Source organism: Liolophura sinensis, chromosome 6 (assembly GCF_032854445.1).
Source record: "Liolophura sinensis isolate JHLJ2023 chromosome 6, CUHK_Ljap_v2, whole genome shotgun sequence".
Classification (NCBI taxonomy): domain Eukaryota; kingdom Metazoa; phylum Mollusca; class Polyplacophora; order Chitonida; family Chitonidae; genus Liolophura; species Liolophura sinensis.
The window spans coordinates 16,021,171-16,039,363 of NC_088300.1; the positions used below are offsets into that span (position 1 = coordinate 16,021,171).

Here is an 18,193-nt window from a genome sequence, read left to right on the forward strand (position 1 = left end):
TGGTATAGTTCTGTATTACAAGCCCTTACTACCAACTTCACAGGAAGTAATTGATATTGTATATTATTGGAATTAGTATGATTCATCAGTGAAACAGGATTCAGATCCATATAAAATAATCTGTGTGAAATATTCAGAATCTTAATTTGTGACCAGTTGGTTAATATTTTATTTACCCTTTTTTCAACAATTGCATCAATGCATTTGGGTAGGTGCATTGATGCAGTGGCTAAAAATTACCTCTGTGACAATGAGCCAGAGCAATTTGTGTACACTTGCAAAAAGTCTTACATGTATGAACAGTGGCATTGGCTGAAGCAGTAGGAGGAAATCATGATACAGATTTTCCAAAAGCAGGCTCAACTGTGCTGCATATGTCAATATAAACTGGTATATTTGACAAATTAAAAATTTGGAAATAATAATTTCTTTCCAAATAATTCTGCAGTAACCATTTACTATTCAGTTAGAGATTTGCAATTGTGCAGTACATGTAAACATTTATATATGCTTTCACCTCTCACTCATACTTTATCTTGTATTATTTTTAAAAACTTGCTGTTGGAATTTGTTATTAAAATGTTGCGTTGTTTCCCCCTTTTTCTCCCCTTAGATATCATGGTCAATATGGGATACTCCAGAAAAGATATAGAGGACTCCTTAGGCAAGCAAAAGTTTGATGACATCCATGCCACATACTTACTGTTAGGGAGAAGAACTACAGACGTAAGTACATTAAGACAAACTTTCATGTTTTCTTCTTATACTTCTTGAGGTGAAGCAAACTTTGTAAGTATATAAAATGTATAATTAAGATTTTAGAAGGCATTGTTGTCGCATGTAAAGAATTGTGGACATCATCTCTGCAGAAGGAAGCCCAGACTGGTGACAAAACACAATGACAATGAGAAAGACAGGAAAATGCCAGCTCTGCTTTTGTGTTCATTTTCTGATGGACTGGAGACTTTTGGAATTTGAAGACATCCTCATATCTTACCTTATGTATACATGTACTTTTCGCTCTATGCAATTCGTCTGGAACCAAAGTAGTTGAATTTACTTTTTGTTGAGCCATAAAACCTTGATGTTCAGGGTATAAATGATGAGATTTAATGGTTGAATAAAAAAACTTTTTTGCTGGTGTACAGACCAATATTGTTAGTGACGGCTGCAATGGAGAACAGTACATGTCATTATTACCCCTCAGGCAAGTTAAACCATAGTTGTCCTGTCTTTTCAACAATCTGTAACAAATAAAAATTTGAATTAATACCCTGTTAGTTAACTCAAGAGTTTGAGGCATAAGGCATATTGAAAAAGAATATTAATGTAAAACAAAAAAATTACAGAGTTATGGCCCTTTATAAGATTTGTGTGACTTTCTTGCATCTACTTTATCAAGTCAGCATTCCTTATATCTCTAAAATTGCTGTGCCACAATGATCCAAGTTTTTGATCTTGGGTCCTTTTTGTGCTGAACCCTCAAACTGAGATGTCATTATTTTGTGGGTGTGCATGTTGGTGGGATTCACCATTTTCTGATAACTCTTTACTGGTTTCATTTCTTGAATTCTAAACTTGTTGGACAAATGGTTGCCAACTAGCCAACACTCTTATTGACTTGCATTCTTACAACTGGTCATTTTGGTTGCAGCTGGACGGCAGTGACCGGTCAGGAAGCAGCCAATCATTGAAAAATATACAGACATCAAACCGACCTAGCAGCGAGCACAATGCCAACATGAACCAGTCTCCTAACAAAGTCACACGCAGCCAGTCGGCCACCGGCGGGCAGAAGCACAGGCGGCTAAGTCACGGTGGGGAATACAATGGTTAGGACATTTGGGGACGCCCATACTTGGCATGGTGTCCGAGTACTTGTCCGCATGGGGATTGGCTTTGTATCTCCCTCTCAGCATAACAGCCAATGTGTCTGTGTCAAGCCCTGTTTGTGGAACAAGAAAGTTTGCGCCATGTTGAGTTTGTGTTGACTCCCTACAATGTTCGCTTGCCTTGTTGTTGTTGTTGTATTTGTTTCTGCTGCTTTCTACAAATGTAAAGGTGCAGATTGTGGAAAGTAAATGAGATAAAATTTTCCCCATGACTGTTGCCTAATTTTGCCTAATTCTGAGAATAGTTTTCTGGGTTTGTTTGGAAAGTAGTACAGGAGCAATGTAAGTTTTAGCATCAAAATTAATATTTTAAAACACGTTTGCCTCTAAAATTGCATCACAGTGGGAAGGTCTATTAGCAGTCTGCGGAGGATCATGGGTTTCCTCCCACCATAATGCCTCCCTCCATAGTGCAAGTCAGATATTTTATGTACAACATACAACACCAATCAAATGAATAAATGAATCTTAAAAATGAACTCTTTTTTTTTTTTTCGAAAATTTTACAGGCTTGAGATTTGTCCTCTTTTTGGAGGAATTCCTCTTTATTTATACAAAAAATGCATTAGGAAAATGTTCAGAATTTAATTTAGAAATGCGAAAAATGACAAAATTATAGTTGTGCTGTGTAGTTTCCTCTTTTTCATCCTAGTGTTTGTCTCATCCCTGATTTTAGGTATCATATGATATCATCCTACCTTACACACAAACCTCAAAACACTTTTCTAAGGTCAGTAGAGCTCGGGGAAAATTTGAAACTTAATGATGGGTGAAATTTTAGGCCAAATTGCCATAAAATTGATGCCACTTGGTATATTTCCCAATGCCTGGCCTTTAAAAGACCTAAATTCCTTAACAGGGCATTACCATGTTCATTTTAATTAGCTTGTTCTTTTACTATCACAGATGGGAAAAAATAAAGACACCTTAAGATAGTGTCGATAAGATTGATAGTATATTTACTTTGCTCAAATTGTATTCAGATGTGTATCTTGATAAACTTCGTTTAAAATGTCTTATTAAAAGAAAGAATCAAGACACCCATTCTCCTGAATGCACAGCTAGTAAATAACGTAATTTAGAAGTTATTTGAGGAAAAGAAATAACATGTTCACTTGAAATTCTGTTTTTACTTTTGTTCACAACTCTATAGATTGAGAGGGGTTGTTTTCCTTATTTCCTTTTGGGAAAGTAATGTTTTTTGTGAAACTTCATTAAATTTAATATATAATGGAGTCAAACTAGGTATAATTTCCCTCTTTTAGCTGCATGTCATATAGTTATGTATTTTACTTCTCTAATGTGTCCATTGCTTCACTGCTGCACTTGTACTGTACACTTTGATTGATGGAGTTTCATGGTGATATTTTGACAGGCACGTCAGGCGGGTCTCATTCATCATCAGCGTACCCTCCGAAGCGACAGAACACAGACGCCAGCAGCACAAAAGAGAACGCCTTATCAGCCCGCATGAAGACCAGCTCCTCAGGTTCCACTCCACTCGAGTCGCCTAAAGTGGCGCAACATATTCCAATGATAGACGTCACACATGTAAGTCTTATCATGAATTCTCGTCATACGTCTGAAAAGTTGTAAGCTACGACATAAAAACCAAGGCATGCATTCATCATAAATTCAGAGCCTTATTGGGTTTCTGGTGTATACACACTGTGATGGTTTCTCCAATAAATGTTGAGCAGTTACACACTTTATGAGGCCTGTCATCAGTTCTCTATCTCGCAACATGTATGTGATGCTTGGATATCATTGTACATCAATCCAACACTAAAATTAAGATGAACAAAAATACTGGACCTTTCATCATTTCATGTTTGATGTTTTCGTCATAGATGTATGTAATATATGGGGTTACTGATTTGGGAAATGTCTTGGTGTGTCCTACAAATGACTCATTCCAATCTCATATGTCTTCCTTTAAGTACATGTATCTAATTTATGAACCCAACGCCTCTGCTTTTCTGTGAAAATTTAATCATTTGAGCGAACTGGATCAAATGCAAGTCCAAAGAAATGCAGGCCAGTTTTGACTTTGTCCAGAGATTTGTTGAAATTTTTTTTAGAGATAAGGTGGATGGTTTTGAACAAAGACCTGACCATCATCCAAGTGGAAAGTTAAACTTTGCTTAACACCAATGGCATAAATATCATCGACCCATAAATGAATGCCATCATGTTGGTGAAAAATTGCTGATATTTAAAAAAAAAACCAAAGAAAAAAAAGGAACATAAAATTGAAAACTATACTGTAGCATCAGTGGTATAATGATGGCAGACTGTTAAATGGTGCTGTATGTTTAATGTTCCATTCCTGTTTATATGCACAAATTATGGACAGTATTACAGTATGATATTGTCCATCCATCTATAAACATTTTTTGTAACTACTAAATGTACAAAGATACTTCACAGTTATTAAATTTGATCACTTCTTGTCTTTTCCACAAAAGCATATTGAAAACAAGTCACATTGCTTTCATATTAACAGTTTTGTCCCTGTGGTGCATATTGGTTTTTGTGTGAACATTGTTTTTGTTTGAATTTGTTTGAATTCAGGTGGTATACAGGGTTTTCATTTAGAGAAGGTCAGTTCAAAAGTAGGCGGCTGAATTGAAAGTAACAATGCCACAATTTCTGTTAATTTAAATAGTAAGAATATTCAAAGTAGGCCGCTTCGGGGACGACAGTAGACAGCTGTCTGCAGCCTGTTACTTGCCCTTTTTGTACATCCTGGGTATAGCTGAAATATTGCGGGTGTGGCATTAAGTTATAATGATGCACTTCTTTGTGTTTTTGTCAGCGCTCTTCAACTGGTTCTGGTCGCTCCTCTGCAAAGAAGAACAGTGTGCCTTCGGGTCCGAACTCCTCCAAGGCTGGTGTGATCAGTGGTACAGGGGGGATCAGTCGTCGGAGAACCTTCAGTCCAGGGGATACTAAAACACCATCAATAGAGAAAACTAGTAGGGTCACCAATGGACAAGATTCAAGGAGGTAACATCTGGCATGACCTTTTCTCTGCCCCTTCCCAAACTCTTTCATCTCCCTCAAGCCCCCCATGTCTGTAGTCAGGAATGATTCATTGCATTTTGTTTATGCAATTTTCATACATTTTGCATTCTGTCCGTATTACTTTGAAATGTACAGAAGATTAGCTTGCTTGTACACAGCATGAGTATTGTGTACACAATGCTACATGTTTTCCCAGCTCGAGTTTAGTTTAGTAGCAGTGACCAGAAGCTGTACAAGGGTTTAGATATAAAGCCTAGGTCATGATTTTTGCGCTGTTATTACTTATTTTCACCACATCTTAAAAAGAAAGGTGATCAGATATCAGCTCATACTGGTAATCCACAGGGTAACATCCCAGAGAAAAAAAACGTCAGTCAAGGGCACCTGCATGGCCAAGACGTGTAACTCTGTCTGTCAAACTGTGACAGTGAAGGCAGTGATGTCACTGTACTGTGATTTTAACCTGTAGCTCAGACAGCTAACAGGTGCAGGGGAAGTGGAGAGTCCGGGTTGGAACCTTGTAACATTACAATGCATGTTGTATAGTGAATGAAATGGCCTTCAACTTGGCCCTATTGTATGAAGTCTTCTCTTTCGGCTGTTAACATATCTCATGTGTCGTCAACCTCTCTCTTCCTTCTGTCCTGCTAGCCCCCTGAGTAACACAAGCTCTAACAGTAATGCAACTGGTGACACATCGTCTGCACGACCAAAGGGGCACGTGAAATCGGCCAGCTTGTCACAACCTGCCTCCAGATCAGCTGAGCTGCCGCCTCTTGAAGGATCTGACAGCATGCATCGGCCAACGTAAGCACCTACTCTAGTTCAGCTCAGAGATCTAGGGTCTGTTCTACACGCCGTTCACAGTCATCAGTTTCACAGTCACGGCCATTTGTTTAGCCAGGCATCCAACCTGAAGTTCTAGTGCATGTAGAATGGATTCTAGAGTTCTGATTTAGTTCTTATCTGTCTGTGATTTCTGCCTGATGTTGTTAGTGGTGTGAAGTCTGCATGACTAACCTGATGCATGTCTAACAGACCTGCATGTGTGCTGCATGAGCAACTGACCCCCATGTATGTAAATAACCCAGGGCTAGTAAGGTATAGCTGCATTGCTGATGTAACATTATCTGTCTTAAAAAGATTTGGTTCTCATCAGATGTCTGTCATGTACAATGTTGCTAAATTATTAGCTTCTTGAATAGTTTTAAATTCTCATTTAGGCCAGATACAGAAAGTTTGGAGTGGAATGTGATAGCTGTTGATAATAGCAATTTTACTACAAAATGTGGCTTCAAGCAATTTATGAAGCTTTTCAGTGAAACTTAGAGTATCTTCTCGTGAAAATAGTCCTACCGAACTCGGTATCCTACAATATTATATTTAATTCTATGAGAAAAATTGCTAAAATTCTCGAAGATGAAAGAATTAATGTACTTTAATTTAAGTTTCAGTTAACTGGTTCATAAATTTGCTGCTCACAACCATAAGTTGAGGTTGTGGCCTTCAATGAGTAAAGTGACAAAACTTGGGATTTGTAGCCATGCAGGTCTTCTGCAATGTAATGATCTGAAAAGTAACTACATGTACCATGAACTTGGGAAAGAGTGGAGTCTGCAAAATGAAGGCAGGAAGTATACATGACAACAAGCCTCATACATGTTCATGTATTTCTATCAGTATTTTATTTGTAATCAGTTTCATTATAAGGTATGTACAGTATCTAAGGATTCTGAACAGACTGATTGATGTTGTTTTCTGCATGACTATAAGAGATGATGGGATGTAAGCATATTGTATTATTGCTGGGTAATTAGTTGTGTTCAGACTCATTATATCAATATTGTGTTTATTAGCATGTGTCAGATATGTAAAACAGGTATCAGACTTGCGGATTGTATAGGGTACTGGTTTAATATCTTGCTCAGTGAAATGTGTGTGCTTATTATTTGGATAAATTACAATCTGTAAAGAGACCTGTAATTACATAATCAGCATGGAATGTGCTTTAATTTTAGAGGTTATTTTGGTGCACTCACACAGGTGACCACGCAGGTAACCACACAGGTAACAGACTTGATGCTAAAGGAGAACAAAAATACAGGGTAGCGTTTTGGATTTTCTGACATGGTGCCAAGAAAGGAAATGTCTTAAGACAGATAAAACATCCACTCATAAACACTCACCTAGCAATTAAGGAAACAATTGACTGTATTAAAGCCTGTGAATTGGTGTAAATTAAGCAGCTTAATTGAGTAGGTGTACATATGGCTCCAAGTGATTGATGTGTTTTTAGTATAGTGATAACTGCACGTGATTACTGTCAGTGATGACACTTCAATTGCACATCATTGCATACTTAACTGTCATAAAACATAACATAAAGACACCAGGATTCAGTTTTGAGTTGCAAAAGACTTGTTTAGACTATTGAGCGGGTCTGACGGTAAAATATATATATTTTTGGGGTCAGATTACTGTTGATAGAGAAGAATTATGTGTACCAACATCTGTGATTCTGTAAGGCAACTTGTCAGGTGGACACATTTGTTTTCCCAGGCTATTGTCAATACTAACATGTGCATTTTGTAGCTGTACCACAATTCTAGTTTAGATTTTTGAGAAATATTACATCTATTTTGACTGAATAGAGCATCTTGCAGTTATTTTTTGGAAATGATGATGGTGCTGATTGTGAAGTACATGTACTGTTACTGTTAACTTACTCTAACAAATTTGCCACTGCAATTTGGCAGAATTCTGCAGCTCATAATAAATTCATTTTCCCCCCCAAAAACAACCTAAGGAAAACAGTTAAGTAATTAATATTTCATTTATGAGGGCTAGATGTCATGAACGAATGATTAATGCCACTGTTATTACAACCATATCATAGATGTCATAAATCCCCTGCCCCCTTTTTGCCTGCAAATGGTGATTATCTTTATGTCTATATTATAATAACACAAATACTGGGTCAGACATGAGATTTTGACACACTTATGGTTGAGTACATGCCATTTGTTTGCCAGAGGACAAATGACATCTCTTACATGCAAGATTGTCTTTAGTTGGGGGAATTGGCTATTATAGATTACTATTATTATTGGATTTTAGTGGAACGATTCCATGTCTGCTAGGATGGGAGCCTAGGGGTTCCTATCTGCTCATATATAGCCCATATCTCTCTCTGGTGTTCACACACTCAGCTCTGTGTGCATCTCTTGGTTACAGTGTATATGATATTCAGATCAAGCTGTATGTTTATCCTTAGTGAGTTGTAGTTAGATAGCCTGTTTGTTCTCCTTTCATTTCTCTAGAACTGCCCCAGGGAAGACGGCCGTGCCGGTGTCGCCCGCCACTGCCAACCCTCGCTTCCCCCGAGGGACGGCCAGCCGCAGCACATTCCACACGACGCGAGACCGCCGCCAGCCGGCCAGCCCGGACAACGGCCCTGGTGGCCTCCCCTCTCACTGCCAGGATACTTCTGCCATGGGGGCAGGCCGACCCGGCACAGGAATCTCTTTCTTCAACAAGCTTACATCCAAATTTAGTCGCAGGTATTTGTTCACTAGTCACTGCCGGCATCGGCCCACACAGCGTGCATATCTATGTGTTTTCTCACCTCGTCACACACTGCATTGTGGGACGCATTTAACTGTATTACTAACATGACTGATGGGGTTCTCTCTTGCAGGTAAAGTTTCGCCTCTGAATCCGCTCCTTAATATATCTACTATTATAATATAAACAGCTACATTCCTTGTGTCTATTGTAGTATGCCATAATGCATCACTACATGTGTGCTATACATACGTCTATATATATATATATATATATATATATATTCTTTTTATGTGTACAGCTGCTTTGGTGATTGAATTCATAAATGATCAAAAAGCTTTTGCTGGTGTGAGTTTTCATATTTTTTTCTGGTAATCTATGATATTTATAACCTGTTCGCTCTCCATTGTAGGATTGGGGTTTATATAGAACTGTGCTAACTTCTCCTGGCAGCCTCTCCTCACTGTGTCTTGTGAAATGGTTGATATCAAACTGTTAACCCTCTCACAGCATTAATGTTACACATGTACCTAATATGTTTGGCATGATAATCCCAGCAATACACCACATGCTTCCAACAACAAATGCTAAAGTATAGAGCATGTTTTTAGCTTTTACATACTGGCAATGGCATGATTTTTATATACAAAAAAAAAAGACAAAAGTAAGAAGCTGTGGGGCTCATCAGTTTGTCTTTCACAGACTTTCTTGTCATTGGAACTATTCAAATCTGTCCAGTGCTTTTTTTTTTTTTCAAGGGTATTGTGCACATTCTGATTTAAGATGAATGTGCTGCCAAGGCCAGGCATGTTGTAGCATGGGACCTCCTAGTCCTTTGCAAAATCCTGAATCCTTTTATGGCAGGTTGTCATGAAGATGTCATGTTCCAAATTCACTGCTAAATAAACATGTTTGCATATAGTATTCATTGACATTTGTTTTTAAAATCCTTATATTTAAACCAGTTGGCTCGACTGCAGAAATATTTAGATAGCCCTCAGGTATGGTGTTAATGAAAGCAATTTTCAAGAACAACTTTTTGGATTTTGCATTGACTGGAGCTGTTCAGGCCCTGCTATTCTCTTTTTCCAAGGTGGCATAAATCTGCCCTATCCCACTGATACTTCACTTACTAGTGAGAGAGAGGCCTGCCACTAATTAGCTCCCTTGGTTGTTTTTCTAATTTCCAGCAAATTGTTCCGCAGGTCCATTAATGAGAAGGAGGGAGAGCAGATCAAACCTCGGTCATTGCGCTTCACCTGGAGCATGAAGACCACCAGTTCTATGGACCCCAACGATATGATGAAGGAAATCCGCAAGGTGCTTGATGCAAATAACTGTGACTATGAGCAGCGGGAGAAGTTCTTACTGCTGTGTGTACACGGAGATCCCAACACGGACAGTTTAGTGCAATGGGAGATGGAGGTGTGCAAACTACCTCGCCTCTCCCTGAATGGGGTACGCTTCAAGAGGATTTCAGGGACATCCATAGGCTTCAAGAACATTGCTTCAAAGATAGCCAATGAATTGAAACTTTGATATCAGCTGAGAGAGGAAGGGGATGCAATAGATGCTGGGGAAGGGCTGGTGTAAATACAAAGAGTGTAGACCCATGATCCCCGAGGGAAGGGTGCTGACCCTGTTTTAGCTGAACTGTCAGAAAACATCGCTGGTGATGTAGGTTTTTATCTTTTGTATACAACAGTGTTAGTTAACAGATATCCTTCCTCAGGGTTGTGGACTATCAGAGCCTTCCCTCTTTCTCTTTCCCCAATTGCAGCTCTAACCATGTACCGATTTGACCACATGTTGGGTCTAGAGAAGACATCAGAAGAGAAATGATTGACCGTGATAAGGCACCCGTAGCTGTCATTTCATACTATACCAATAGTTTTTTTATGGTTTTCACATAACACTCAGTTCATGTAGGTAATCTCATAACATCTGCTTGATCATGTTTTTGTAATGTTTCACTGATTATGCGGAGTTACGCCCTGGGCCAGGCTTCCTCTTGCGGCCACATACCGCAGGCTTATACAGGCTGGCGGGCCAGGCCGCACGGCTGATCATGCTAGGACGAGCAGCGGCTCACATTTTAATCTGGTTTTGTATATTGTTTTCCGTTTTTACCTGGCTGAAGGCCAGAGCTTGCCAGCCCAAGTGAAGGCTTCTGTTGCTGATGTAGATGTTGGTTGATACAGACAACATCATCGCTGTTCTTGTTTCCTTTCTCAGACGTTTGTGTGTCCTCCACCGAACTAATAGAAGTTATCAGTTGTAATCCAGTTGAATCATGTACATGAATGTCTTGTTTTCCCTTGTAAATAAAGATGCCCAATAGGGGGCAGTTTTAAATTAATCAATCTTGTATCATTTTCTATGTGCCAGTTTTGAATTCTCTGTAACGGTAAAGCATAAATGTGTAATTGATCAGTCCAAAGCACAAAATGTTACCTCCTCTGGTGTCAGTTGGTACAACACTTCTCTTGCAGCCAAAACAAGATTTGAAACTGCCTTACTGCAATTATTTGCAGTTAGAATGGCAGTTCAACTTTTTTCAGTGGCAAATCATTATTCTTTACAGTTTTTTTTTTTTGTTTTTTTTTTTTTGTACATAAGAGATTGTAAACTTTGTGTTGACCATTTGGTCTGTACAGAGACTAGAGGCAGATGACCACAGTTCGTGGCTTCCACTGCCAGTTGTTAACATACGTGTAAATGCCCTGTATGTAAAACCCTAGTATTTTTGAAAGGTATGTAAGTCTGTATTTAAATCCATTATATATACATATATATATATATATCTATATATATCAATATATAAATTTTAGGCACTGGATAGTATGTGACCATTAAAAATGCTTAAGACATACATAATGAGTTGCTTATGTCTTCCAGTTGTGCTTCGCAGACTATGACCAAGTGCAGCTTGTGTGAATTTCAGCCACACTGTCAATAAGTGTGTGTAGAAGGTTGGTACAAAGCTTGAATGCTCATGGTTTCCTTATGTATGCTCAGTTTGTATGAATGGAAAATGTGAGGTTTCCTGGCTACAGTATAAAAAAGGTTATCGTTGTGTTCATGGGATTCTAAAACAGATACTACAGATGAGTTTGAACAAGTGTAGCTAATTCAGAGAATTTACATCTCATACTACATGTATATATGGAAAATTATGCAAAAATCAAGCCACTTGCAAACCACATAGCCTTTTATATAAAATTAAAAAAAAAATTTAACAAACAGAATCGAATTTTAAGAATGCAAAACTTTCTCATGGATCTGAATGGTTGTGGAACTTGATCTGAGGTAACAAAACGTTTTATCAAAATATCTACTGGAAACAGTTTTTCCACAAAATTATTCAGGATTCAGGATTGCATAAACAGATCTTTACATTTCACAACATCCAGGTTATATTTTAGAGCAGAAATTACACAGTCGCCCATGAGCATATGCGTAATGGACTTTGCTAGATATGCAAAGTTGTGCACTGCAGGAACGGGTCTGGTTTTCGACCTTGATTGGCTTGTCCACAAATGATTGTACGCACCAGTTTAGTTAAGTTGAGCAATATTTACAGGAATTGTTGCCTGGAAACCAAAAGATAATATAAAGACAGACCCAACTTAATAATCCTCACATTCAGAGAAAGTAGATCACAAAGCGGTTGCAGCTTTAAGTTAATTTTAACTATCATGGTGACACATGTTAAAAGCTTATGTTGCCATAGTAGTTATGGTCAACAGCCTATAATCGCTTTGTGCAAGAGAGCCCTGTGTATTGGGAGCTCTGCGATATCAACAAGGTCCAAAAGCCCACCTTGAATTAACATACTTATGTAGTTAAATGTAGTTGATTCAATTATACAATGATTTAAATAAGAAGTCATTAATAGATAGCTTTCAGTGATGTGAATGGTAATGCCTTTTTTGTTAGTTTCTTTAAGATCTGCTGTCTAAATGGCTGTATGCCAGCATAGTACATGTATATGAAAGGTTAAACAAAAAGCAGATATGACTGTGGAAATAAAAAAAATATCAGAAAAAACATAATTGCTGTTGCATCATAAATAAGAGTGATATTTTGAGAACAGCAGAAGTGTATTCAACATTACGTGCAGGACAATTGCCTTCAGCTGTCACAAAATGGAAGTGGCCAATTATTGTTTTGGGGGTTCTCTATAATATTTGTCAGCTAGTCTGATCTATCGTGGCTGCGTCTCCTAAATAAGACATGACTTGTACTTACACAAACAGTACATCATCGCAGCCAATGATGGTGCTGGTACCATGATTTCACTTCAGGTCTTATAAATCAACCCTCAGACAACACAGGTTGAAATATAACCATGTAAAAGCTGGTATTATGGAAGACAGAAACAAACACAGCTGCATTGTTTAGCTAAATTCATGCCAAGTTTCCGTCATAGTTAACAAATGTAGTAAATAACCTCAAAAACCTTGAGCAGTTAATATCGGTACTCTGCGATATTATTTATAGACCAGTTCCTCTGACAGATCTTGTAGAAGTTGCATGTAAATGTACCAGGTCTTGTAAATATCTTTTTAATGGTTATATTTGTGAGTCACGCACGCAAACCAAAGGGAAGTTCTTTAGTAATAAAGCTCTAAATCAGAATGTTGACAGAGAAATGATGTAAAGGTACAATCCTTTCTGACCTTAGGTTGGTTCAGACGTATATAAACTTTGAAGAGGCCAAAGTTAAGGTGCCAGATTACACAATTATACCATTTCTGATTTGGTCAAAATTCAAAAATAAAAAAAAAACATCTATTTTTTTCCAATTTTGGGGTCCTAGAAATTACTATTTTGAATCTGCATAAATGTCATCATGAGACAAACATGTCAAAATGTCAAATTTCAAAAAGAAAACTAAGCGTTCTGATGAGGTTTTAAATTTTGACTTAAGACAGAAATTCTGTTGTGAGATGAGCTGCTGATGTTGGAAAACTGATTCACCCCAAAAATTCCAAGCTTGACAGATATACAAGCATGGGTTTGTGGCACTGAGAGTGCAATGCAAGCCATCAGGCTTTAATGGCTACCGCCCATGGCCAATTGCTGTAAAAGATAAATATGGACATATAAGGACCGATCTGGACTGTGAAAGGCCATAATTCAAAAATTGTTGCAAATCCTGTTACTGGGAGCAGAAAGATGAGTGCATGTTGTGTCAGTGATGAAATCCATCCCAAGCCATTAAAATCTTTCTGAATCTTTATGTCAGGCTGTAGTAACTGGACACCCTTTTCTTCGGATAAGTGAATTAACCTGTTAAAGGCCGTGACAGTATGAAAAAAAAAATTCTCCACAAATCTCCAAGTGATGATAGTTGTCAAAGATCATTGAAACAGCATCAAAAACTATGAAGCACTGATGAGAAATAAAGATGGACAACCTGTTCAATAAAATTAATATGTATAAAAACGAGTTTTAGGAATAATTCTGCTTGTACGTTCAATGTGCGTTTCTACTAAGTCAACCACTAAATCAATAATGTTCACTACTAAACTTTGGATGATTCATCACTGGCTTCTTAAGGTAGTCCATGTGTGTGTGACAGCCCATAATGTCAGAAGATCACATGATTGTCATAGGTGTGTGGGTTGCCTTGGATAACAGGCCATTCAGGGTGTGTCAGTATCCTAAAAAACTACACTACACACTGAACATCCTAGGGTGTGCATGACCTGATATCTATTGGGCATGTAGGACATGTTGCTGAATTAGAGACATTCATGGGTGCACAGGGCATGCCAGTAGACTAGAGAACATCAATGGGCATGCATGACATGATATCTATTGGGCATGTACGACATGTTGGTGAACTAGAGACATCCATGTGTTCATAGGACATGCCAGTAGACTAGAGGAGAACAAAGGGTGTGCATGACATGATATCTATTGGGCATGTACGACATGTTGGTGAACTAGAGACATCCATGGGTGCACAGGGCATGCCAGTAGACCAGAGAACAGCAGTGGGTGTGTGTGATAGGTCAAAAGATGAGAGTGAGTGAGTGAGTGATTGGGGTTTAATGGCGTACTTCAGGTGACAAGAGGACATCTATGGGTGAGTATGATGTTAAATTATAACAGGGCATTCATGCATGTGCATGGCGTGGGGAGTCTACAGGATATCCATGTGTGAAGAGTCAGCAGACAACATCATTTTGATCATGACCGACAATTTCCAATACTGACATACATTTAATGCTTAATGCCAAATCTCTGCGATAACATGCCAACACCACCACACATGATGCCCCACCCTGCCAAAGAATACTGATACTCGGCCTGACCACTTAACACTGCGCCAACACAAGGAATTGCCAAGACTGCAAATTCTAGTCTTGAGTATGTTCCAAATTCAGCTTGAACCTGGATCTAACATACAATATGTTCTCCTGCTGATTTTACTGAGGACTAGTAGTATAGTTATTTATTTATTGTTTAATGCCACAGTCAAAACATTTTCACTTGTACGAGAGTGGTGTTGGGGGCCTCCGTGTCTCAGTTGTTAATGTGCTAGCACAGCGTAATGACCCAGGCCTCTCACCAATGCCATGCTGGCTTCCTCTTCGGCCCTAAGTGGGAAGGTCTGTAAGTAACCTGCGTATGGTTGTGGGTTTCCCCCGGGCTCTGCCTGGTTTTCGCCTACCATAATGCTGGCCACCGCCGTATAAATGAAATATTCTTGAGTACAGCGTAAAACACCAGTCAAATAAATGTATGAGAATGGTCACTTTTATGGGTGAAGAAACTGGAGTGCCCAGAGTGATTTTGGCGAGTAAGTTATTTGTGGAAGGAAAGTGATCTCCAGTGAACTTCATCCAAGACCACACTGGAGAGCACCATCGATCACTTATTTTGACCAATGTCAGGAGTGCAATGAAAGAAATAAAGTTTCTTAGAAATAAATATTTCCTGTCCAATAATGGGATTGATTTATTTATTGGATTCGTGTTTTATGCTGCAGCCAAGAGTATTTCACTTATATGACGGTGGCCAGCATTATGGTGGGAACCAGGCAAACCAGGGAGAAACCCAAAACCATCCTCGGGCTCTTGCCAACAATGGGACTGAACCCACAGCTCATTTGACCCAGTGAACTTAACCACTCAGCCACAGCTTGCTTCTGGCCGGTGTTTGTGAATGCAGGATTTGAAACCTTAATTATGGACAGCATCAATGCAGTTCTTAAAGCGCTAATTCCTCAACTTTTTTGCATATGAAAGAGCAACTTTCAGCTCAATTTATGCACCCTTTCCATTTGCTTTTGGAGACAAAACTATAATTTACATTGGTTGGGTTGGACGATTTCAGCGTCTCACAAGAAGTATAATTTTATCAGTTTACACAGACAAATGCCTGTAGAATATGCTTAAATGAACACCTGCAAACATGTGAAAAGCTTGAAGAATTACAGTAACATATGAACACAGGAAAAGCTGTGATTGTATTCCATGTATAACATTAGGGCATCTTTAGTGGTAACTTCATGTAACCATTAGTGAAGCGTAAAACCAAAGTTCACATTAAATTCAGACCAAGTCTGATACATTTATGTTTAATTTTATTGGCCACTTTCACACATACACTGAATAAAAATCAATTTTATCCTCATGCATGTATTATATCACAATATGAAGTGATTTGCATTAAATCACATTAAAATGTATGAAATGTGGTACTCTATTTGTAATGTTTACTAAGTAAATGTTATGTTGATGTTTAAACTGGTAAACGAATAGTGATATTAAAATAAATGTCAATCAAACACAACGCCGCTTGGAGCTTTTCTCTTCTTGCTTGTAGGGTTAACAACACTCATGCCTGTTTTCCTGGGCTTTATCTTGGCCGGGTTCACCCCCTTCTTAGGCCCCAGGTCCATCAGGGGATTTCCCACATGTCCTGCAGCCCCACTGCCGGCCTGGGCTTTCAGCTTTTCTATGGTTTGATTGACCCCCTTTAACTTGGAGTCCAAGGTTTGCACATCCTCTGCAAGCCTGAACAAAACTGACTGCAGCTCCGCTTTCCTCTCAGCAGCTTTAGCTTCATACAGGTTAAATGTAACACCCGAAACCCCTGACCCAGCTATCAGTGTTATCATGCTGCTTGTCGGGGTTACTGTCAGGTCTCCTGCATTAAAGGCATTTCTGAAGAAAAAACAGTGACACAAATTTCAGCCACAGAACAATTTTTGATGAAGGCAAAAGTACAAAGGTTGCAAAGTTTAAACTACAGGCATGGTACTGAATGAAATATTTTATTTTCACCGGTTTATGCACAACTGTTCTGGAGACCTATTCAGCTGAATAGAATGAATAATACGCCAGTAGAGTTGGAACCAATGTATGGAAAGAATGACTGTTAAAAGCCAACTCTGAATGCAATTTATTTACCCTCATTTTTCCATTATGGTAACTTTCGCTTTGGTTGGATTGCCAACATCACTGCTTCACAGAAATTAATATTTTTTTTTCAAAAAGAAATGTGCTCAAAATATGTTTTAAATACCCAGTGAACATTCGAAAAGGATAAAGAACTAGGGTATCCATGAACTAAAATAAGAGTACACTTGGTTTGAAGGCCAATGACCTTGTTTCCCAACACAATAATTTGTAAAAGTCGTGCAAGCAGTGAAACATTTTTTATTTCATAGCATTATTTCAACTACATTTTATCATATAAGCTCAGCTTTTGTCGCACTTTCTGGCAAAAAAAATTAATAGTGAGTTCCCATGCAGAGAGCGATATGATGATCGAATGGGTGGTGACCAGAAAACAAGAAATCCAGTGTGGTTTACTTACTAAATATACATGTTTTGTGACTATCACGCTTCTTTTACTTACCAGTGCAATGGTCGTTGTCTATATGTAGTTCGTTAGAGTGGAAGAACTATATATATAGATGATAACTGCCCCAAAAGGAGCGTAAAATTGCATGCGACAGTTAACCCATTAGTTGCGATTTACTTCAACATACCTGTGTTATGTAAGTAGTTCATCTAGACGAGACTAGTTCCAAACATATACCAATCTGGTACTTTTTAAAATAACAACGTACAATTGTGTCTCTGTTAAGTACACGTGTATGTTTTCACCTGTATAAAGGCATGTAGCTCAAAAGCTTAAATAAGTTAGCACTTTGCTTATTAATTTATAACCTACACGTACAAAGCAGTGCATCATTCTCCGCATGTAAACACAGAACGGACGAAAACGGGAAAGTAAACACTTAACTGTCGGAAAGTAAAACTTCAAACATTGAACATGTATCTATTTTTAAATCGAAATACTTCTGCCCAGCCTTCCAGCCCAGGCTGTTATTGTGTCTGTCATTCAGCAGCTTACTTAATACGGTTCAGCATCACAGACGCTGAGGATATACCCGCTAGGTCTCGATGTGCTTCCATTTCTTCCTCGTCCCATTCTATCCGCCATACTTCTATCCCGTCACTCACACATAACGCCCACTGACTCGTTAGCCGAGTGAAAACCAAATACTTAGTGTCTTCATTTTCGACCAGCCTATTCAGATTATCTACTCCAGATTCTCGGATCAATTCCCTAAACCCTGACATTTCAAATAAAGGCCTTGAAATGACGGGCAGGGAATGGGATGCAATAACAAAGATTTCGCACCGGCAGCCTTTTGTTTACGCTTCCGCTAGTGCTCTGCG

General features: G+C 38.6%; 2 protein-coding genes across 6 annotated transcripts in view; one reads left to right on the forward strand and one right to left on the reverse strand.

The window, feature by feature from the left end:
- LOC135467972 (MAP/microtubule affinity-regulating kinase 3-like) overlaps positions 1–11,229 on the forward strand; it is a 43,398-nt gene extending 32,169 nt beyond the window's left edge. For 3 of the 5 annotated variants that reach the window (XM_064745937.1, XM_064745939.1, XM_064745942.1), the window contains exons 11-17: positions 614–726; positions 1,655–1,832; positions 3,268–3,443; positions 4,711–4,901; positions 5,571–5,726; positions 8,240–8,479; positions 9,689–11,229. In XM_064745937.1, the coding sequence (XP_064602007.1) occupies positions 614–726; positions 1,655–1,832; positions 3,268–3,443; positions 4,711–4,901; positions 5,571–5,726; positions 8,240–8,479; positions 9,689–10,022 (1,388 nt within the window). In that variant the 3' untranslated portion in view covers positions 10,023–11,229. The remainder of the gene's footprint in view (positions 1–613; positions 727–1,654; positions 1,833–3,267; positions 3,444–4,710; positions 4,902–5,570; positions 5,727–8,239; positions 8,480–9,688) is intronic. The other 2 variants (XM_064745940.1, XM_064745941.1) reach the window with 2 other exon arrangements.
- Positions 11,230–16,074: 4,845 nt separating this feature from the next.
- Positions 16,075–18,167, reverse strand: LOC135468975 (uncharacterized). The gene is made up of 2 exons (XM_064747478.1): positions 17,865–18,167; positions 16,075–16,666 (listed from the first exon to the last, which is right to left on the reverse strand). Exons 1-2 carry the CDS (start codon positions 18,092–18,094, stop codon positions 16,279–16,281), a joined length of 618 nt encoding a protein of 205 aa, XP_064603548.1. The 5' UTR covers positions 18,095–18,167; the 3' UTR covers positions 16,075–16,278.
- Between the last annotated feature and the right edge of the window lie 26 nt (positions 18,168–18,193).

Bases quoted from the DNA above. Each gene is read 5' to 3' on its own strand.
- LOC135468975 (XM_064747478.1), bottom strand. From the start codon at position 18,094: ATGTCAGGGTTTAGGGAATTGATCCGAGAATCTGGAGTAGATAATCTG. The intron at 16,667-17,864 runs GTAAGCTGCTGA...TTTTTTCTTCAG, and splicing joins GTGATGCTGAACCGTATTAA to AAATGCCTTTAATGCAGGAG.